The sequence below is a fragment of the Protomyctophum parallelum genome (assembly GCF_964188405.1).
Source record: "Protomyctophum parallelum genome assembly, chromosome: 12".
Classification (NCBI taxonomy): domain Eukaryota; kingdom Metazoa; phylum Chordata; class Actinopteri; order Myctophiformes; family Myctophidae; genus Protomyctophum; species Protomyctophum parallelum.
Window position 1 is genome coordinate 17,518,978 of NC_139712.1, and position 24,652 is coordinate 17,543,629.

Below are 24,652 nucleotides of genomic sequence, written 5' to 3' on the forward strand. Positions count from 1 at the left end.
CTTTAACCGTGCGTTAAATACAAGACTTGGGTCCAACTGTATTGGCACATACATTTTAGCATAATTTGTATTACAGTAAATCATATGCCATTTACCACACAAATCAATAAATAACAGTAACACCCTCACAGTAAATTGCTTAATATTCAGTAGTCACTTAAGGACACTATTCCATGACTGACGGCTCACCTGACAATATCTGAATAGTCCTGATGCAGCTATAAGGCCCTCCAAATCCAAGCAGATTGCTAAAAATGCTAAAAAATGATCTGCCAATGTGATTCAACCCAGGTCTACATGATATGCATTGAGACCTTTTTCTCTTCCAACACATACGTAAACAAAATAATCCAGATTTGTTTCCAAATGTCACTGAGCATGAACCCAAGTTATAACAGACCACAATATGGGTGGCTGACCAGGCAGGCCAACTGTTGACCAATACAGAAATATGTGGCGTAGTAGTAGCTGCTAAGTGGTCCTGTCCATCTGCCTGGTGGGAAAATAACTGGGAAAGAAATGGCCGGACTTTCATGAAACTAAGAGGGAATGATCAGTAGGCTGCCCAGAGGAGACGATATACATTTGGAATCGAAAAGGTCACAGGTCAAGGTCACATTGACAGTCAAGGTCGGGAATTGACAACAAATGGCCGGATTTTCACTCAACTCTGTGGGAATGATCAGTAGGGCTGCCCCGAAGATATGGATAACTTTTGGGTTTGTAAGGTAAAAGGTCATGGTCACATGTCACAATCACGGTCAAGCTCAAAATAATATTATCAGTCTGGAATGGGCGGACGTAGCGTATAGGAAGCATTTGCACTATCCAGGTGTGTTTTTCATTTGCTATTTTACCTCTCCGGGCAGGTCTTAAGATTTTATTTCTCTTTGGAGGCTGTCATTTAATCATCTACAGTGAGTACTACTACGATTGGGAAGAGATCTTGAAATATAACTGCATGTGTCGTCTTTGCTCAAGGTTTAAAAAAAAGTGTATACTGTGTATACTGATCAATGATCCATGCCATAACATCCCTCCCAGAAACCAACCTGTGCAACAACTCCCTTCATTTTGCTGCATTCTTCTTGACTGTGTTGCATTGGGTTCTCATCTCAGGCACAAATCCACAGACTGGACCTGATGCTGCAGATACCCTGCTCTAATACCCATGAGTGTACGTGTGTTGGAAGCGTTTTAAAGCATGCTAACATGACCCTGTTAAATTATACCAGCTGGATTAGAGTCTGGGATAAAAACCCACGTGACCCACAGCTTTCACTCACAGCATAGTGCAGGATTGTCGACTCTCAACCACACTGAATTCTGGGAATTTCATTGCAATACTACACAGCCATCATGGTCCGCAGATAATGGGGCATTTTAAAAAAGGGGAAAAAAGAAAGAAAGATACACATTTGAGAAGAATCTGAAGGAAGTATTAACAGCACAAAGTAATCATTGCAAAGGCCATGCATGCATTCCAAGTTGCAGTGCTACTATAGGGCTTAAGCACCGATGCACAGCTTGGTCTAATTCAGAGGTTCTCAAGAACCCCCATAGCTCAAATGGAACCAAAATGGACCCCTTACGGGTCCATTTTGGTTACATTTTAATACGGTCAGAGTATACTTATACGGTATTGGACGCTTACAGACCGCTATGGTATTACAGTAATTGGACCGTTGGTATTTCCAGTTAAATACTCTGAGTTACAGACCTGTAAGTGTCCATTTGGATCCCCCTTCAAAGGAACCATGAGGGCCCCTGGAACCCGCTCTAATTGCATACAAGCACAGCACTATATGAACCTCTTTTAAATGCAGAGCAGGCGAGGGCTCCTTTCCTTACTAAAGGCAGGCTGATGCACAGTAAAGTCCACAGGGATTTCTAGCTTAGATATATTGCATACTTAAAGTGACCCATCTGCAAACCGCACCAGCCAGCCAAGCTATTGATTTTTTTCCCTCTCCCTCTCCGGTTTCATACATACAGAGGCATACATATACAGAGCAGACCGAGACAAAGACTGAAGTAGTCAAGCACACTATACATGTTCAACATTCACATTTCCAGAGGAGGACTTAGTTAAAACTATAAAGCAGTCCAGAGTATCGCAACAGCATAGTGGCACAGTTATCTTTCCAGACTTCCCATCCTTTTCCGTCCATCTTCACTCTGACCCACAGTGTGATATTTCTCATCCAGACAAAGATGGGGGGAAGAGAAGAGAAGAACGGGTGTGTGCTTCACTTTATATTTCACATGGACATAGCTAGCATGGTGGTGAAAACCTTCGTTGACAAATCAACAGTGTCTCTTTCAAATGAATTAGGAGCGAATCCTGGAAAATAATAGTTACTCTTCGTTCACATAATCTCATAACCTTTCCATCAAGACGAGCAGGATGAAAGGGGTGTTTTCCAGTGTTCCTATTGGCTAATCAGCTTAATTGGCTGATGAGGTAACAGGAAGGGCCGTCTCTCGCTCCCTGAACTGCTCCTTGACGGGGGATAGTCGTATTAGTCGTCAGTCAGAATTCCTCATATCGCAGAAACGCGTCTCTTGTTTCCCACAGCTGGGTGAACATCTGTCTCAGAAGGACAATGGTCATTAGTCTATTGGTGGAAGAAAGCTTTCTAATAAATAAGAATGTGCCCGTTTTAAACACTTTGCTACTCCCCTACCTCTGAGACAAGGGGGTGCTGTGATAGCACTCAGAGCCATGTCGGAACCATAGCCATTTGTATCCCATTACCCCTCTGCGTCTGTAACAGTACTATTACAGATGTGAAGGTCTTGAAGAAATGGATGTGAACCAGTAATGAAAAACATTTCCTTAAAATACCTTGCACTTTTTAACCACCATGTCCCCTGACCCGTACAGGACCGCGAGGAGTGTGGGTCTAACAGTAGAGGGACATCCGACTCCGCCGCATGGCCTCGCTGATCAGGTAGGCGGGGCTGATCTCCGGCTCCTCCTTCATCACCTCAATGTTCTGCCACTCTCCGCACTGGTTGGACTTCTTGATGGCGTCCACCACGCAGAGCGCGTAGAGGCAGTCCTCGAAGGTGGCCGCCATGGTCAGCGGCCTCCCGTCCCACGTCCGCCGGTCGTCCTGGTCCTGGAAGGCCTGCCGCACGGCCTGGATCATGCGGATGGTTCCGGTGAGGAACGGCGACGGGATGTCGCTGAAGGCCTTCTCCGGCAGAGAGGCCTTCTCCAGAGGCGTGGTGTCCTTCAGGAGCAGCTCCGGTCCGCCCCCGCCCCCTCCTCCTCCACCCTCTGCCCCGTCGTTCTTCTGCCCGTACAGGTCGGTGCCCGTCACCGTCAGCCTCCCCACCGTGCCCACCACGATCACCTCCTGCCGGAACTCCCCGGGGACGTTGAAGTTGAGCGTGACGGTGCAGCAGGCGCCGCCCTCCAGCACCATCTGGAAGGTGCAGAAGTCGTCGCTGGTGATCTGCCGGATGCCCCGGATGTGGTCCGTCTGCTTGACGAAGGTCTTGAGGAAGCCGTGGACCTTGGCCGCCCGCTGGCCCGTCAGGAAGGTCAGCAGGTCGATGATGTAGCTGCCCACCGAGTGCAGGCCTCCGCCGCCCATCAGGTCGTCACAGCTCCAGTTGTACTTCTTGCCCAGCAGACTCCCACTGTGGACCTGAGGCACAGAGCAAAGGTCATTAGAGCATTAGTTAGGGTGGTTGCTCTAGGCAACACACTTATTGTTCTCAGTCTGAGAAGAGAACCTGTTTTTTGTTAGGTTTAGACCAACAGAAAAGTGGTCATGCAGTCACACAGTGGATTCCTCACGACTCACGTCAGTGCAGCCACACCTTTCTACTTAAATTTTTGTTGTTCGATTTTGAATGTTTTTCAAAGCGGGTTTTCTGGTTTAGTTCTATTTTCAGGTTAGTTTCAGTGGATTTTTTGCATTGTTGTATGGGTTAGTCAGGAGTCAGGACCACCGCCAACCACTGGAGATGTGCTAGTTATATTATAGATACTCTACCGCACAGATCTTTTGAAATACATTTGTATTCAATAAAATAAGTCTGGGATGATAGCCTTAACCCATTTTGGTGTTAGCATTACGTTATGCTTTAGCTATTGAAAAATAGCAGATCTACAAGCTCATAGGGCGCCACCGAGTGGCATCGACTGACTGACATAGAAACATAGCTTTTTCAGAAAACTGTCAGGATGTAGAAGACATTTTTTAGAATCTGATCTCAGGTCAAAATGGGTTAATGTAAATTAGTCTATTCCCTTTTTTGGCAAATATATATAAAATATATAGACATTTTTTCATTGAGAAAGCTTGACTGAATTTGCTGGAAGGAATGTACCCCCTCCCCACCCCATCCAAAGATTATAAATCATGAACAGAATCCATTGTAGTTGTACCTGAGCCTCACAGACCAGCAGCTCTCCCACATATGAACAGCTCTCCCTCATATGAACAGTTCATTGTAGTTGTACCTGAGCCTCACATACCAGCAGCTCTCCCACATATGAACAGTTCATTGTAGTTCAGTACCTGAGCCTCACAGACCAGCAGCTCTCCTACATATGAACAGCTCTCCCACATATGAACAGAATCTATTGTAGTTCAGTACCTGAGCCTCACAGACCAGCAGCTCTCCCACATATGAACAGTTCATTGTAGTTCAGTACCTGAGCCTCACAGACGAGCAACTCTCCCACGTATCCTTCCTCCACCAGCTCCTTCATCCGCACGAAGGCCGGCAGGAAGCGCAGCACATTTCCCATGATGCTCAGCAGCTTGGGGTAGTACTGCGCCGCAGACATCATGCGGAAGGCGTCCAGGGGCGTGGCGGTGCGGTCACAGATCACATTCTTGCCGATGCCTTCAGAACAAAAGGAGAGAGGAGATGGAAAACATTAATGCCTTCAGAACAAATACCAGAACAATACCTTCAGAACAAAAGGAGAGAGGAGATAGACTTTTCTTTTAGAAAATACGTACACATTTGGCCACAATCAATTAGGGATGCAACAGTTAATCAAATGAATCGATTTGATCAATTATAGCAAATAATCGATAATCAATCATTTAATAAAATAATCCCTATTCTGGGCATAATCATAGATAAAACGTTTCCAAAACTTTCAACAAAAAAATCTAAAATATTGAAAATAGCTGACCTACATACAAGCTAACAACGTGTTGTGAGCTTAACCACTTTCTTAACCCCTATATATTTCATTGCCTGGAGTCCCCAAGGTCCTATACTAGGCCTCCATTTATTTTTCACTGGATCATCCATTTTCAAATACTAGTCACAGCATCATCTCATCTCATCCAACCAGGTTCAGTAAAGCAGAGTTAATAATGTCCTCCGGGTGATTGCTACGCAGCAAAAACTCACTAAATAGCTGACTCAACGTCCATTCTCCCTGGAACCAGACGGGGACGTTTAAAACAGAGGGGAATCCTTATGATGAAACACAATGTTCAGCATCTTCAAAGCTCTCTCTCTGTGTGTGTGTGTGTGTGTGTGTGTGTGTGTGTGTGTGTGTGTGTGTGTGTGTGTGTGTGTGTGTGTGTGCGCGTGTGTCACACACATCACTGTCAATATGTTATTTTGTTAGAAGTACAGGTTAAAACTACAGGTTCACACCGAGATCGCACCGCCGATACAACCAATTATGTCCGAGTCATAGTTTGGTCAGAGTACCAGCTGTACCAGTCTGTCTGTGTCACTTTTGTGCCCATATATGGAGATCTCTGCATCCTGTGTCCCATTTCTGCACATGACCATATATGGCCATGGTGGTCGGATCTGTGCCTCTGGATAATAAGATCTCAATATATGCCTATATATGGGAATATATCGGGTATGTTTATGGTTATGTCTGAGTCAGAGTGACGTAGCCGTGGTCCGCTGGTCCATCCAGTAAGACATTTTAATATAGGTATATTCATTGAGACGTTTTGTTGACTATACTGTGTCAGTGTCACTCAACATTATTTTATTTTGTTGGTCTAGTAATATAATATATAATATCATGTCCAGAACCATAAAAAAATGGAATGCAGAGGAGAGAGAACCATAAAAATGGAATGTGTTGGCGAGCAGGCAGAATGTTCTTCACTTCTGTGGCAATAATACCACACTGCTTAGAGAGCTGCGTGTACTTTACTGAGGTCAGAAAGAAGGATATTATGGGTCTCTGTCAGGCAGAAACCTCATAACTCAATTCTTTAACGCCCCACCCGTAAAATAATGGCATACTTCTTGGTGTCACACAAGAGTGGCAATGACATTGCTCATCTAAAAGCTCACAAGCTACAAGCTACGTACAAGCTCACAAGCTTGTAGATCAGCTATTTTTTAACATACACTGTTTTGGAAGGTTTCCACCCGACAGCGACAATATGTTTTAATGGCTTCCCTTTCTTGTTTAATGTGCCAGTACAGAGACAAAGACAGGAAAGTCATAGGTGCTATAAGGGATATTTCAGAGTGGTACAACCACTCCAAGGAATAGCAATGTCCCTATGTCCTAACCTAACCTATGTGACTATGTCCGTTTAGAGTACCAGTAGGGGCAAAAGTGGCGCTGTTGTACCAGAAACAGAGAGAGAAAGAGATAGTGTTGCACTGTTGCTTGCTTGAGAGAGAGAGGAGAGAGGAGAGAGGGAGAGAGAGGAGTTGCACCACTCAGTTCACACAGGTGTGATTTTTTTGCTATTGAATATATTAGTTATAGAAAATAAATTATCAGGTGTGCCACCAATTTAATCCAATCTGAAGAGAGAATTAATTAATCAGCTCGAGTGTTTCAGTTCCAAATGTGTCCGCTGATTTTGTTTCATCACTTGATTCACTTCCAATTTCAGGTGTTTTTATCTGTATCCCTACATACAGCATGGATTCTCCCTCTCCTGACTGGATGAAATTGGTATCCCCAACCCAATGAAAATGCAGTTTCCGTTTACTAAAGACAGCTGGAGAGACAGCATCTGAAACCTGTTGCTGGGGGGGGGGGGGGACATGAAATACTAACAAAATAACACAATACTAACAAAAGAATGATTACTCGATTACTAGATGTTTCTAGAGCTATTTTAACAAAGAGTGACAAAACATATCCCTTTACAGTCTCTTGAGGACAGTGCAAGAGAGAGAGAGGATGGCTTTCAGCACAGGCTGTTATAGTACAACTAAAACCCCACAATGTCAAGAGTATTAGGTTGCCCCCCCCAGAGTACTGTACAGTAGAATGTTTTAATAGGAGAAGAAAATAAAGGAAAATTACTCCTGGGGAAGAAAGTAAGTGACATCTACACAGTATGCAAGATTGATGGATGTGTCTTGTGTGACAGCCACTGCATGCCAAGAAATACAGTACATGACCTGACATGACAGTGTCACGAGACAGGGAGGCACGCTATGGTCCGACGGAGCATTGGTTCGACATGCTTCCGCACCTCGGAGTAGCGCCTGCTCCCGTGCTTGCGGTTATGGTTAGGATAGGGTTTGAGGTGGGTTGTCGTGTTTCGGACCAATGACTAGTCGCACTAAGGTACTGTATACCCCACGAGACAAGATAAACCATTTGCTAGCAGTGTTAGATATACGTCACAATACTGCATGCAGCGCCATTTATAAACTCGTATTTCATGAACGTCTCCATGACCTCAAGCCAAGGAGTGAGGAATACAAAAAAACGCTCACCCCAAAATACGCTCGTCCCGGGTCAAATCCGGCGACCTCGAAACGGTCGCCACCAGGTAACCTCAACTATGCGTAAACCTAATGCCTATGCCTAACCCTAAACTAATTCCTAACCTTAAACTCAGTAAAATGAATACAAGAACCGCTGGGGGGGTCCCCAAAAAGAATGAGTCATCGCAGTTAACCCCCTGCCTGAGACAGCTATAATGTCATCAGAAAATAAAAATAATACAGAAAATAGCAGATATGAAAGCTCTCAACGTGTCGTGGTGAGACGCATTGTGAGCTTTTTGATTGCGGTTATCACACAAAAATGTTGGATTGTTTTTGTTTTTAATCTTTCATCTGCCCAAGGTTTAAAGTGGTTAAGGAAATGGGTCCACACACAGTAATGCATGCCAAGGTGCCAACAATGAGAGATTACATTTTCTCAAATACATTATCCTGAAAGCGGAGAAAAGGATTCTTTGTTGAAGTGAATCAGAGAGGTGCTTGAACAAAAACAAACTATTATGCCAACAGACAGAGTTACGACCTTGAGGGGGCAGAAAACAACTAGTAACTATTCGCCAATACAAGTCTATGTAGAAGAGCCGCCATTGGACTGAAGCCCCATGAAGTGAACAGAGTTGTCGTAACTCTGTCTTACTCTATGGCTCTGGGTCAGACGAAAAAACAAACAAACATGAAATCAAAGGAAAAAACTAAGAAAACAGGAATTTACTGTTTCAAAGAAAGCTGCATTACCCTATGTCCAGCCACATGGCATCTGACCGATCAGCTTTGGCACTTACTTTTCTGGTCACACATAAACAACAGGGGGACAAAACACTGGCAGAAACCCCGAGCGTGTGAAAATCAACATACCGCCACACTTCCACTTCTAGCTGGGAGGTGGCGGGGAATTTTTGGAAGTGAAACTTCTTCTCATGCTAATCCACCATTAGCTCCGATTGGCTACACCCAGCCACACCAGCATATTAATCCCTCTGACCCAGTTCTGAGGGAATGCCCCCACGGGATAACCCCACCCACCACCACACCTTCCTCAACAAGTCATTGACCCCCCCCCCCGCCTTCCCCCTTATACAGTTCAGTTCTGCTGTGAACAATCATATTTGGTGTACTTAGTTCATTGAGACACTTCAGCTCAGATTGACCATAAACCATTTATTGCAAAGCTATTGCATGTTAGTATGGCGGTGTGGCTCTGCTCATGTGTTATCAGATGATCTGCGTACCGAGACACAGCTCTGATATCACATTGATATCTCCGGTTATCTGTGCACCGAGACACAGCTCTGATATCAATGACCCCCCCAGAGCAGAGCCAAAGATACAATAATCCATGAACAACAACAATACACAGTAATAATACATGATTCAGCACAATGCATCTACAGTTCTACACAATCGCAAACAATACAATAATATCCCATAACCCCTGGAAGTAAGAATTACAGGGAGGAGGCCGGGGAGGTGGGTGGAAATTTTCACGCAGACGCCGCACGAGCTGCTTTGACAGCTCAGCATGCAAAGAATGAGTAGAGAGAGCTGAGGCTGCTTAAGTAGGCCTGTGGCACTGTGGGAATGAGGGCGTGGCCTGGAGAGGCAGCAGACTTAACCCATTTTGACCTGAGATCAGATTCTAAAAGTGTCTTCTACATCCTGACAGTTTTCTGAAAAAGCTATGTTTCTATGTCAGTCGTTCTTCGATTTTTCAAAAATAGCAGACCTACAAGCTCGTAGCTTGTAGATCTGCTATTTTTCAATAGCTAAAGCCCAGAATGGATTAAAGAAGCAGTATAGATCACTAAGGGGAATGAATGAGGGGGAACCATGTACACACATATATATATATATAAACACACTATGTACACACATATCTAAACCATCTGCCTTCCGTGCCGCAATGAACTAACGCTACGCTTGAATTCACTTTCGACCACTGGAGATTTGGCTCACATTTACAGTATGTACTGCATTGCTCAAATGTTTTCGGAATCAGAATGATTTAAACAGAATGGTTTAAGTTTCAAAAGCGTCATGCCTCGCCTGGCCGTCGAGTTGGATAAAGAACAGCAGAAGCCCAAGAGTGTCTCCCTAATATTAAAGTCATTTCATGGGTATGAAAACATTAATATTTTTCATTTGATTAGGTATAGATTTAACACCGTGCCATTTTATTTTTTTACCTACGAATAAATAAAACAATACATTGCGATATATATGAGGAATCCGAAAACCCTGCTGCCAATGTATAGATGTGTGCTATACTGCTATTCCACTGTGGCCTTCCTTCGCCTCTCGGCCAGGCATTCACTGATGACCTTTTGTCAAATTAAACCGCTCGCTAGCAACAACCTTTCATCTCCTTTCTCCTCCGAAATGTCACAGCTGGCTTACCCAGGTCAGCCTGTTGAGTCACCAGAGTGACCGCATCTCAGCCAGAAGGTGGGTGTGTGTGTGTGCGTGTGTGTGTGTGTGTGTGTGCGTGCGTGTGCGTGTGCAACTACAGTACTGTGATAGCAGAGCAGAGAAAGGTGAAGTGATATTAGATACTATACAGTAGAACAACAGAGATGACTTCTCTGGACAACAAGAGAGAGAGAGGCAGAGAGAGAGAGAGGCAGAGAGAGAGGCAGAGAGAGAGGCAGAGAGAGAGAGAGAGAGAGAGAGAGAGAGGCAGAGAGAGAGGCAGAGAGAGAGAGAGAGAGAGAGAGAGTTAACAGTTAATCGATCTCTAGGCCTGACATTCTTCTATTTTCACGATCTTTCAAAAATAGCAGACCTACAAGCTTTTCAATAGCTAAATTATAACATAATGTTTAAAACATCAAAAGGGGTTCCCGTCTAAAATGAATTGTGAAAGCGAGTCTGAAAATCAGACCCTCTCTCTGATTTTGTCAGATATAAGAAGGGGGGGCTTCCAGGTAAAAAATAAAGATAAGGTTAGGAACCACTGCACTCTGATGCGTCTGATGTTAGTGTGGAACTCAACAGGCATGTAATGCTCCATGGCCCCGTGGGGGCATAGTAATGGAGCAGAAAGAAGCCTTTAGCTTTAGCCGCTCAGTCCCAGAGCATAAATAATGGACGCACATCCAATCTAGAGACTTCAAACACTTTGCCACCAGCTAGCCAAAACACTGAGAGAGAGAGAGAGAGAGAGAGAGAGAGAGAGAGAGAGAGAGAGATACAGATATCTGTAGGTCAGCGTGTATCTCATCCATGACATGTAATGATAGCATGGTGTGTGTATGTCGTTGGCCTGCCCACAGTAAGGATACAGAATCCTCTGTCACATCCTCATGGGGAACGGTGGATTAACCACATGACAAACTGGGGTGAACATTCTGCGAAAATAGCCCGATCTACAGTGCAAGGTGCAAAGCTCACAACGAGATTTGGAGTACAATGTTCGATACTGGGCTCACCTAGTTACTGAAGTGTCCTTGAGCAAGACACTGAACTCCTAATTGCTGTGCCCGGTTGGTGCCTTGCATGGTTTCCTTCGCCATCTGTGTATGAATGTGTGTGAATACTGAATAGCGTCTTGGATAAAGATGCAAATATAAATGCTCAATTCACCATTTATATAAATGAACCATTTATCATATAAGACACCCAACACCTACAACTCATCAAGCTAATTGAGATCACGATAGAACATTCAGCTATGTCTCAGGAGTCATTCAGTCAGATCCTGTGAAAGCGAATGCTGGGATTATTATGAGTACTATAGGTTACTGACTGTTATGAACATAAAACAATGGCTCATTTGGAGGTCATCTCACACTTCTACCTCGTTTATTGAAACACCTTATCCTGTTTATAATAACGTGAATAGGCTCTCATCCTGATAATGAAAACCCATTCTGTTTGTGGGATATCTGTTGACCTTGGCACTAGAGCTCCAGGTTTCATTTCAATGACAATTTGTTTTCTTTGATTATAATAAGTGATATACTTATTAGATAGTATTGATAGTACTCATTGTTCCAACAAGGACTCATTTTCAGACCATGCCACTAATTAATGTACACTATAGAAATAGATAATAAGTCCACTGTAGTAGCATGGATGTTTCCACTCATAGTAACAATATGCTTTCATCATGTCAAACATGGAAGAGGAAGTAATCATTTCACGGCGCCTCTCTGTGACATGTTTGCTGCTCGATATAATGCATTGGTTATTGTATCCATAACAAGTGTCATTGAATCCCCCCCCCCCTGCAAAACAGGTGGCTGTGAACAAAGAAATATGCATGTGCATATGACCTATGGATACTTTTATATCTATGCTATTGCTTATATTTGTGGTATAAGCACAGTAGCACACACACAGTGAATGAATGGTAGACTGCCTGTGGTAATAGTACTGTAGTGGTTGCGAATGTAGTGATTGTGAAGTGAGACATTACTATGTAACACCACAGATAATGATGAATACCATTGGACTATTAGTTCATCAACAGAAAGAGGCATATTCTTTTAATCAATTGAGGAGGTCATTTGGATCTACCGTTTGCTGAGAAGGATGTTAAAAATAGAGAGTGGTTTAAATAAACTCAGGCTAGAAGATCTGGCAGGAGAGAGCTTATGGAGAGAGGATGAAAGGATCAGAGAGAGAGAGAGAGAGAGAGAGAGAGAGAGAGAGAGAGAGAGATTTGTAGAGACAGGCAGGAAGAGACACAGAGGCAGAGAAAACAGCTGCAGTGTGATGATGACCTCTCGCTCTGTTGCATGGCTCCGACTGCACACTATACTAATGACTGAGCTCCCATCCTATTCCTCTCTGACTGCACAATATACTAATGACTCTGAGCTCCCATCCTATTCCTCTCTGACTGCACAATATACTAATGACTCTGAGCTCCCATCCTATTCCTCTCTGACTGCACAATATACTAATGACTCTGAGCTCCCATCCTATGCTGCACAATATACTAATGACTCTGAGCTCCCATCCTATTCCTCTCTGACTGCACAATATACTAATGACTCTGAGCTCCCATCCTATTCCTCTCTGACTGCACAATATACTAATGACTCTGAGCTCCCATCCTATTCCTCTCTGACTGCACAATATACTAATGACTCTGAGCTCCCATCCTATTCCTCTCTGACTGCACAATATACTAATGACTCTGAGCTCCCATCCTATGCTGCACAATATACTAATGACTCTGAGCTCCCATCCTATTCCTCTCTGACTGCACAATATACTAATGACTCTGAGCTCCCATCCTATTCCTCTCTGACTGCACAATATACTAATGACTCTGAGCTCCCATCCTATTCCTCTCTGACTGCACAATATACTAATGACTCTGAGCTCCCATCCTATTCCTCTCTGACTGCACAATATACTAATGACTCTGAGCTCCCATCCTATGCTGCACAATATACTAATGACTCTGAGCTCCCATCCTATGCTGCACAATATACTAATGACTCTGAGCTCCCATCCTATTCCTCTCGGACTGCACAATATACTAATGACTCTGAGCTCCCATCCTATGCTGCACAATATACTAATGACTCTGAGCTCCCATCCTATTCCTCTCTGACTGCACAATATACTAATGACTCTGAGCTCCCATCCTATTCCTCTCTGACTGCACAATATACTAATGACTCTGAGCTCCCATCCTATTCCTCTCTGACTGCACAATATACTAATGACTCTGAGCTCCCATCCTATTCCTCTCTGACTGCACAATATACTAATGACTCTGAGCTCCCATCCTATTCCTCTCTGACTGCACAATATACTAATGACACTGAGCTCCCATCCTATGCTGCACAATATACTAATGACTCTGAGCTCCCATCCTATTCCTCTCTGACTGCACAATATACTAATGACTCTGAGCTCCCATCCTATTCCTCTCTGACTGCACAATATACTAATGACTCTGAGCTCCCATCCTATTCCTCTCTGACTGCACAATATACTAATGACTCTGAGCTCCCATCCTATTCCTCTCTGACTGCACAATATACTAATGACTCTGAGCTCCCATCCTATGCTGCACAATATACTAATGACTCTGAGCTCCCATCCTATTCCTCTCTGACTGCACAATATACTAATGACACTGAGCTCCCATCCTATGCTGCACAATATACTAATGACTCTGAGCTCCCATCCTATGCTGCACAATATACTAATGACTCTGAGCTCCCATCCTATTCCTCTCTAATAAACACCTTCATCCTCTACATCTTCATGTCTAATTTATAACCGATCCACAAGCCCACAGCACGTCACATGGACGTGATCAGCTATATGTCTGACACGTGACTACAATAGGAATGTGTTGTTCATGCATGCGTGTGTGTGTGTGTGTGTGCGCACACATACACGAATAACAATTCAGCAACAGCAACAACTAGATAAAGTGCCAATCGGCACAGGTCTCCACCAGGATTCTTCCTCAGCCTAGTGGGAAAATGCGTGCACAGTTTCATGGCAATCGGACGCTGCGTTGAGGAGTTGTGGCCATTTGCTACTCCTGAAAACTGTAGGAGCCAATCGTGGCCAATCAGGATGGAATATGAGAAATCAAACAAACCTGTCTTGATCACATGACTATGGAGATCATGTGTACCGATTTGCGTGAAATTTGGATAAAATGTGAAGGAGTAATAATAGAAAATGTGTTTTACATATGTCGGCCTCCTGGTGGCGCTATAAAGAGCAGATGTGAAAAATTCCAGGCAAAGGTTTTTCCTTGGCCTCTAGGGAGTTGGCATACAAAGTTATCCACAGATCCGTGCAGTTAGAGGTAAAAACACTTTTGGGCCAGTTATAGCGCCACCTTGAGGCTGAGTTGAAATTGTTCATGTGGCATTTCGTCCTCGGCCTAGTGGGAATGTGGGTGCACAATTTCACGGAAATCACGCGATGTGTTCATGATTTGCAGCATTTTGTTTGAAACTGAGCATTCCTGTGAATTTTGGAAGCCAATCTTAACCAATCAGGATGGAGTCTGAGAAATCTGAAAGACCGGTTTGGTTGAATGGCTCTAGAGAGACTGTGTACCAATTTGCGTGATGTTTGGACAAAATCTGTAGGTGTACTGTGCAAAAACTTGTTTTGCACAAAGCGGCCTCCTGGTGGCGCTATAACAGGCCGTTCTGGAAGGTTTGGGGCAGAGGTTCATGGTTGGCATCCAGGGAGTGTGTGTGCAAAATTTGGCATCGACCGAGTTAACGGTGGCCGAGATTAGCTGCTCACGGACGGACGGACGGACACACGGACGGACGGACACGCGGACGGACGGAGTGCAAAACATACTCTCCCCCATGCCTTCGGCCTGGTGGAGACAATAATGCTAAGGAAGGAAGGACGGACAGGAAGTGCTAAGTACTGTAACTGTAAATTATCTACACAACTGGTCACACGTCTTTACGGGTCACAATATAAAAAAAACACGAAATTCAACAAAGAACACTCATAATGTATACCGGTACATGTCTATAGCGGACAGTTGTGAATGTATTCCAAACGCTGAAATGAAATCAAGTTAAATTTAATAACAAAGGCCCATCATTGGAAAGTCGCCAACAGCTGGACTGGGGGGGGGGGACCAGGTGGCTTAATGAGGATGCTAAAGTATTCAGTGTGACAGCCGAACACAATAGACCCTCCACTCCAGAACGCCACAAATAGACAGAACTGGGGAAAACCGGTCTCCACGAAGGCAGAGGGGTCTCTCCACTCTTTACACAATCTATAATGTAATGACTCATTCAGAATGAAAACGTGCCCCGTTTTTCCTTTCTTTTTTCTTTTCTTTGTCTTATCTAGTCTTTTAGTCCAATAAATATTTTCACGATTTTTCAAAAATAGCAGACCTACAAGCTCGTAGCGCGCCACTCGGTGGCCTATATACTGTAATATCCAGTGCATAAAATGGACCCACACAAGGGAGACTCTTACTGTGGTGACACGAAACATAATTCATATTCATTCTAAGGTCTAAAATATGTCTCTCACTGCCTCAGTACCTACGTATTTATACAGAATATTATGAATTACGAATATTCATATTCAGTGTTGTGGCGTGGTAATCAGTTGCACTTCCCCAATAATGCACCATTTTACCATTTATTGTCTCCAGGCAGCATCATGCAAATACACCAACCATAAACTACTACCGTGGTGCACCACTGATAATTCACAGACACGGGTGCAGTTAAGACCGTTTTTGGTTTAGACTAGTCATTGGTTAGACCAGTCATTAGCCCTACAACTACAACCTATCTCAAACCCTCAGCCTAAACCTAACCTCCCACGGGGCAGCACACCTAAACCTAACCTTAACCCATGTCTAACCAACTAGTCTAAACTAAGTAGTAAGTATGCACCCCGACATGCCTATAGTTTGTACGAAAACTTGTAGTTTCCCACACAGATTCAAAGCACCATGAATGTAATCTAACAATAAAATTTGTCCATCGTGACATGTAGTTGTCATTTGTGATGGGATTGCATGTCCAGCATGCAATTGTGCACTGGGGAATGGGGCGTGTACTGGTGACCTCACAGTCACGCACATGCACGTGTAGCAGAGTGACTCAGAGCCTCAGCCTGATGATGGCTTCAAAAGTCTAATATCTGTGCACCCGGTCCATATTGTCCCTTTGGTCTAGCGGTTAACCCATTTAGGCCTGACGTCGACATTTATTAAATGTCTTCTAAATCTTGACAGTTTTCTGTTTTCTGATTTGTGCCACATTTTCACGATTTTTTCAAAAATAGCAGACCTACAAGCTCGTAGCGCGCCACTCGGTGGCGCGCTATGAGCTTGTAGATCTGCTATTTTTCAATAGCTAAATTATAACATAATGTTTAAAACACCAAAATGGGTTAAGATATTGATTGGACTTTCACGCGGGAGACCCAAGTTTGAATCCTGGACGTTCTACGGATCTCATACAGGTTTGTCTTACCATCTTTGTGGGGACATCAAAAGCATTTTCATTCATTTTCCCAATCTAACTTTAACTGTAATATCCACCACACTGAACGTCAACATCCTGTAATTGAACCCCTCACCCTAATCCCAATTTGACTCTTTATCATTATAGCCTTATTTAAAATATGAAATATTTATTTCTTCCCATGAAGAAATCTTTTCTTCATGCGACCATAAAAAGGTTCCCACTAGGTCTACAGTACAGTCTTTTGATCGCCAGGACAACAATAGTAAAACAAAAGGCACACACACATCAAAGAGCAAGGGGAGAAAATAGCCTAATAATGGCTACCATTGAAGCCAAATAATCATTTGATTTAATAATTAACAACATGAACCGTAGCATCCCTATGAAGAAATACCTAGCATGTCATAATAATCTACCATTGAGCAAAAAAACATTTGACACAAATAGCAGACCTATACAAGCTCACAAGCTGTGATGCATTGTGAGCTTGTAGATTGGCCATTTTCTGAGATGTGGTGCAGAGAGGGACAAAAGGAAACCTAGTAAAGACCCCAGAGGGACCCCATAGCCATAGGAAACAAGGTATAGGGCTTAAGTGGTCCAAAAGAGGTTGTAAATTCAGCATGTATCCTTGGAAATTAATCGTTTAGAGTGGTCGTTCACCTACAGTACCACTGACTGAAGTGCCCTTGTGCAAGGCACTAAATCCACCAGCTGCTCAGTGCCCGACAGCACTGGGCCTCCCAGTGTGAATGTGTGTCACTGTATGAGTGTATGAAGCAGGATGCCTTGGATGGATAGACAGATACACAGATAAAAACAATAAGCTAAAACAACATGAGAGGCAGAAGAACAATGGATGACTAAGACCAGTTTAGACCATTAGGTGCCTGTCGTCCAATAGAGGGTATGCGTGTGACATCATCATCATCATCATCATACCCAGAAGTTATGTGGGAACGCCTATAGTATAGTATACTATACTGACTACTGACTGTACTGAGTGGCAAAAAATGACTTTCTGGCCTTGACAGCCCATACATCTAAACAGAGAAGTCCTATCTAATTGCATTAAACAACATTAAACTCACGTTGCCATACTCACTTTACTTTATGCATAGTGCATACTCTCTATACTGGTAAGAGATTGGTCTTAAAGCATCCATCTATACACATTACACACACAAGTCTCTGTACGTATGTGTGATGGTGTGTACGTAAGTACAAAAATAATTTCAGAAGATGTTAGACCTAAATGATTTGAATACTGTTCAGTCAGGACAACTCATGAATGGAGTTTGCAGCCAGCGAGTTAAAAAGCCAGTGAGCATATTATCAACCTTTACTGAATTGGCAGACGACAGGAATAGAGCAGAAATGAGAGCCAGAGGACCATAATAACAGAGTAACAGACTCATCTTTCTGCCGATTATCCCAAATTGAATCTACCTTAAAGCAATTACGAAGCACGACAGCAGAGGAGAGAGAGACAGAGACCAGAGGAGAAACCAGACATTCTTCTCGCCAGCATTACTTTCTTGTCGGATTTGCAGAAAACAAGCTTCCGAGTTGACTAATCTCTTATTATGCGGCTGGCATGTCTCCTCAGTCTGAAATTTGCATGTAAATAGCATTGCTTTTTAAGCACCGATGGATGAACACTATACTCTGAAGGCAGAATAACGTTTGACTTCCCAGTCGCCAGAAACAAAAGCGGCACTGACTGAAAACGATATCCCTGCTGGCCTGAACGGCATCACATTCTGTGTTACAGCAGATTACAAGTTAACCCATTTTGGGGCGGGAACCCCTTTTGGTGTTAGCATTATGTTATGCTTTAGCTATTGAAAAATAGCAGATCTACAAGCTCATAGCGCGCCACCGAGTGGCGCGTTAGGAGCTTGTAGGTCTGCTATTTTAGAAAAATCGAAGAACGACTGACATAGCTTTTTCAGAAACTATCAGGATGTAGAAGACATTTTTTTAAATCTTATCTCAGGTCAAAATGGAAATATATTCTGTGAAACACACATCTACTAAAGCAGTAAATACAAAATATAATAGCATGTACTGTACCCTGGTGCACGTTGGTGGGAGGACCAGGTCCATTAGTAAATGGCAGGGCCTGTGGTAGCAGTGTCAAGAAGCATTAGCCTCACTTATATTATAGCCGACTGTCCCTATCAGTTAATAGGAGTTTATAGCATTCCCAAATGTGCGTAAGTGGTGCCATTATGGATTATGCCATGTTACAGAGTGGCTTGCTACTATAAGAGATGGATACCTACCAACCCCACGGATTGGACTCAACATTTTTAATTTAAAAGACCCCCCAGTCTGATATGCATTAGGCCACCACAGACCTTGACATGATTTTTTTTAATCTCTGGGAACCCCATCTATATACTATTAAATCCTCAATGATCTCTGCTAGATAAACTCCATTTAAGCAATATTACATAAGATGGTGTGCTTTATCGTGATTATTGGCATGCCAGTGATGCGGTCAGGAGGCTTTAGCAGAGTTCCGCAAGCACCATATTTAGCCACTACGACCGCAAATGTCCCACACTAACCGCTAGCCTATAACCATTAACCACTCAGCCGGCTCTGCTCTGCAAGACTAGCTGGACGGGGAGTCAGGACACCCTGGAACCTCTTCAAAGGACAACTGGGGGTACCCAGACCCCATATTGAGAACCAGTGCAGTATATTGCTTATTTTTACGCTATGCACGAACACTATTTCATGTGTTTGTGTATATAATGCCCAGGATTCTTCGAAACCGGGCGGGGCAACAAAGCCGAACATCTTAACCACTAGTTGGCTTGGCCGGGGAAGATATTAGGATTTTGGTATTCAGGCAGAGGCTTCGAGGCACTCTGCTACAATTTGCATGCGTGTTGTTAATTGGCACATTAAACTAATTCAATTTGTAATTCGAGCGTTGTTACGATAATGAATAAATGCCGAGTTATTGGATTGCATAAATTACCTCCACCATTCTGCCCTCTCCAATTAATTATTGTGGCACCGTAAATGTCACATTATAGGGTGCTTCAAAAAGGGGGCAAAATGGTTGCTATGGAGCTCCGCTGTGTGGCTAATTGGCCACCAGGACAGTGTTCTTCATGCGTATAAGCATCCCCTTATGCCAAACAATTTCACACATTGATTGTTTAAAATAATATTAAGAATCTAACTTAAGCATGTTACAGAAATTTGTATTGAATACCCTGTTAAAAGTAGAATTTATGCCAAGAGTGGGGAGGTTGCTGACCACGGGAGACAAACTTTAAAATAGGAAGGAGAGGTTGCACAACTCCTAGTCCCGATGCCAAAAATACTTTGACTCAACTACTGAGGTTGGGTATTTTGTCCAAGCCCCAATCCCCCGCCGGCGGGGGCAGCGGCTGTCCACCTCATGAACAGCTCTCAGCGGGTAAATGGGGCTGGTTAAGGTCTCAGGTTCCAACTCCGATATTTTAGATTTTCCCTCCTGGACCCCCCTGGGGTTTAAGAGGTTAAAAAAACATGCATGCTTTTCGCAGTGTCCTTGACCAAGTTACAGGCAGTGGCATTAGAACTGGTATCGGTCCCCGAGCGCTGCACCGTTAATCTAACTCAAAAAGATCTATTTACTCTCCGAGTCAAATTAACAGTCTGGATTTGCACACAAAGCACAAGAGCTAATATAATGATGTAACTTATCATCCATTCAGAGGACAATATTGTACTGATAATGTCATTTGTACGGATATTGTTTCTCCTGTTATCAGTGTATTATTTCCTCACCGTGGCTGGAGACTAGCCCCACTCAGTCTCTAGTGCAGTTGCCACAGACAAACAAATGCACTTACATGGGGCCCCAGACCCCATTTCAACTCAAATTAACTCCCCTCTTTTATTCACTACAAAAGGATTACTGGAAGGACAGATGAATCAGGACAGTTAATCCAAGGCAAATCTTCAGGGGGAACGCTCGTCTTGGTTCACTCAACATTCTAGGTGCAAAGGCTATCTGATATTTTAGATAATTTGTGATTGGAGAACAAGGTAGGCGGTCTGACAGCGAGGCCCTGAGGCTTTAGTGTGAACTAAAACGAGTGCTCCCTCCATGGGTTTGGTGAATCGTAGTGCTTGGGGGCAGGATATTGAGTTCCTTTTTTATTTTCAAAATCTTTTTATTGTAATTTCAATAGTATAGATCCCAGGAATCATAGGGCAGACATAATCTAATGAAAAGAGTATTATTGCAAAACATGCCCCTTCAAGACAAAAGAATAAAGAAAAATGTCCTCCCCTTCAAGTCCCAATTTAGTAAAGCCAATTCCCAATTCCCCAGCCTCTCTACGAGTACTCCATCTCTGCTAACCCCCACAATCAGTCATTGGGAACGTGAAGAAAGCCTCGGGTCTCCTCCGATACCCGGGCCGTCAAGCCACCATCTTCTTTCCACCCGACAGTGACAGCTGGTCTCACTAGGGGGGCATAATCGTGCACCCCTAGAAGAAAGTTAACTGTACATTGTGTCCAATCCTTACTGTGGCCACTGTCATAAAAGGGGTGACCATTTATGAACAAACATAGCTTGAAAGTCATGCTTGTACAACATGACAAACTGAGTGTGTAGACCTCAGACATAGTGTGTGAGGATCTGAATCACCAGCATCATGAGACTATGAGATCAACATTAAGTCACCCAAGTTAACTGCCAACAACAGTTCAGACATTGCTAACTGGTGAGACAGGGGGATGACTTTACTTTGAGCATCCTGTTTCATATTGACTTTTTCCATTCGCTACTCAACTCTCTGTCCCTATTTTGGTCATTATAGGCAAACATTTTAAAAATGTTCTAATAATGTAGAACATTTGAAAATAATAATCATTTGCGAAAATAACCAATTTACAAGCTCCAATTGCGTCTGTTGTGAGCTTGCAGACTCACTATTTTCACCATTTGTCGTATGCCGGGGTTAAGAGGGTAAATGCAGCCATTGTGAATCTGCCTATATGGCCGTTTGTTTGAGGAGGCATTTGTCCGGTTGTTGTACAGTGTGCTAATTTGCTTTGGCGGAACATGTGTCTCACTGGCTCAACTCTGGCCTGGTACGGCCAGATAAGGAAACAGTACAATGATTCATTTAGTTAGTCTGTCGCTCTGTGGCAGGAGGATAAACAAGGTTGGAAAATAATGCACAGTGTCTCTGGAACGAAGCAGAAACAAGCACGTTAAAACAAGGACAGAGAAAACAAAACAGCAGTAGCTGGTAGAAAGGAGATAATGACAGATATGAGAGAGGGGATAGGATATTGTAAACAAAGCGGATTCAAAATATACAACATATCATAATTATCACATGATATCACATGATATCACATATCACATGATGCCACTGAGAGACACGACAGCAAAAGCACCTCGAATAGCTGCAGAGATTAAACTCTCCCTACTGCATGCAAAATCCCTTACTGTCCATCTCCAGTTTGATATCTGATTACTCTGCATGAATAGAGAGATTGTGGCCTCAAACCGAGCTTCACTAAGACTGCAATGTTTGTCTGCATCTCAAGTGTATAATCTGCGTTTGTAGATTTTAATTATTTGTTTTGTGTAACCTGCTGGCTTTGACTGGCTGACTCATGCGACTGGCAGGTGGGCATCTGCATTTGATGGCCATTCAAAGACATGCATTGCATGTTGTCAGATACACCCCCTCACCCCTCTTCTGTCTCTCTGTATTGTCGTCCTCCTATGATGAAAAAACAACAAACAAACAGTGAATTCCCACTGAGCAAGAGAGAGAAAGCCCTCTCCAAATCATTATTGTGGTAGGGTAGTAGCATAGTAAATGTGACAGTCACTCACAAAACGAGGAAAGTGGTTGCTATGGTGCTCCATTGTATGGCTAATTGCCCCACCTCCCCCATATGTGTTCACACTATGAGCATCCATACGTGTGATGCACAATAATAACCATGTGGGTAATAATAGTTGTCCCAGAGAACTAGTTGATTGCTGCTGACTCACGTAAACAGCTGCTGTAAGGTACACAGCAGTGACTGCACCATGAAAATATGGATTTACAGTATGTAACAGAGACACGTACACTGTATGTATGGAACCATGCAGTCATGTTGATGAGTTTGGTCCGTTTAAGAGAGATGTTTGCAACACAAATCACAATGTACATCATAATAAAAGGCCCGACAGCCTTTACTGCATGTCACCTTCCCCATCTCTCTCCCCCATTTCCTGTCAGCCTACTGTCTGTCCCTCTATAAAACATATAAAATAAAGGCGAATGCCGCAAAAAAACACATATATTTTTTAAATAAAGTCCGAAAATATATATCGAAACCGATATTTAGAACCCACTATAAATGACTTAAATAATGAAGAAGCAATTTAATGAAGAAGCAATTGTTTTAGCTGTATACAAAAACAAATTCAAATTAATCACACTAATCTAAGCTTTAGCAGATTCTGCTTGTAGCAAAGCATCTTCAATGTTTACTTCACATGATTTTGAGTTAAGAGGGTACAGTACACTGAGTACAGTACATTGCCTTGAACCGGCTCACACAAACATCAATGTTGACGACGTACAAAAATACATTAAACATATTTGTTGAAACATCTCTCCATTTTCCCCCTTATGCATCCACCCATCACTCACACCTTCCTCCTCACTAACCAAGCCACACAAACCAACCCATACAAATCATAGTGAAGATAGGAATCCCTTAAGGGACCACAGACAGCATCAGCTGTGTCATCTGATCAGAAGCCCTGACTGCTGCATCTAATGTCTCCATGGTGCCTCCTGTGTTCCCCGTTCCCTCGTGACCAATTAGGGAACACGGGGCACGGCCCGGGGCAGGCCCTGTCTGGCCTGAACACAATGTGCATAAACAAAGGGACAGCAGAGCGAGACCGTCATGGAGCAGGTTCACCTCGGGGAATTAGGGAACAGGGGAGGGCAACTATCAGCCGAGGACACAGAGACAGACGGGACAGGAGATGAAGTTCATGGGCCAAAACGATGCAGTGATGTTTAAGGCCATCCATTACACCACAATCAGTGTTTGCCAACACTGATGATGGGTGAATGGTTGTGCGCACACGCGCACACACACACACACACACACACACACACACACCTTTCTCAGTGTCACTCCAATGATGGGTGGGTGCGTTCCAGCAACATTGGTCATGTCCTGTGAAATATGTTCAGGCCTGGGGTGTTGCATCAGGGTGCAGCGAGGTGTGTTCAGTGACACATACATATCTTACATGTGATGACATGAAGGATTACATGCACTTTTTGAATAATATAGTGGCTTAAGGTCATTATCTGCACCAGGCCAAAGGCAGGTGCTGGAGATTATGTTTTTGCCCCCATTTGTCTGTCTGTCTGTCTGTGTGTGTGTGTGTGTGTGTTTATGATTCCGGGATAGATCTTGCAAACTTCTGGACAGATCGGTGCCACATTTCTTGGAACACGCTGCTGTATTAGGCCAAGGAAGTCAATCCTCACATGTCTCACAAATCACTTGTTGAGGGACGTCTATAGAGCCTTGCAGTCCCGCCCCCTCGAGAGACCCGGAAAATAAATCCCTGTTCATTTTCCTCATAGACTTTTCAGAAAGTATTTATTTAAAGACGCGGACAAAGCCAACTGTTGTCGTGACAAATCATGATAAACACAATGTTTTGGGCCAAACAAAGAATTAGAAAGTAGAAAAAAACGGTAGGTTACAACACTTTTTTTGTTGTTTTTCTTCTTTGTAATTATTTGTTTGGTCCAAAATATTGTGTTTGTCGTCATGATTTGTCACGACTCGAGTTGGCTTCGTACGACTCTTAAAAGGTCTTTAAATAAATGCATTTTAAAATGTCTAATGGAAAAATGCATTGGGATTAATTTCCTGGGCCTGGCGTCGTCATGAAAGGGGGCGGGACTGCAACGCTCTATAGAGCA

General features: G+C 43.4%; 1 protein-coding gene across 1 annotated transcript in view; it reads right to left on the minus strand.

Annotated features, from left to right (window-relative positions):
* Nucleotides 1-2,906: 2,906 nt before the first annotated feature.
* gfod1 (glucose-fructose oxidoreductase domain containing 1) overlaps nt 2,907-24,652 on the minus strand; it is a gene marked incomplete at its 3' end in the record, with an annotated part of 34,369 nt that continues 12,623 nt past the window's right edge. Inside the window, exons 2-3 of the mRNA XM_083778803.1 lie at nt 4,676-4,869; nt 2,907-3,659 (exon numbers count right to left, since the gene is read on the minus strand). Of these exons, the coding sequence (XP_083634929.1) occupies nt 2,907-3,659; nt 4,676-4,869 (947 nt within the window). The remainder of the gene's footprint in view (nt 3,660-4,675; nt 4,870-24,652) is intronic.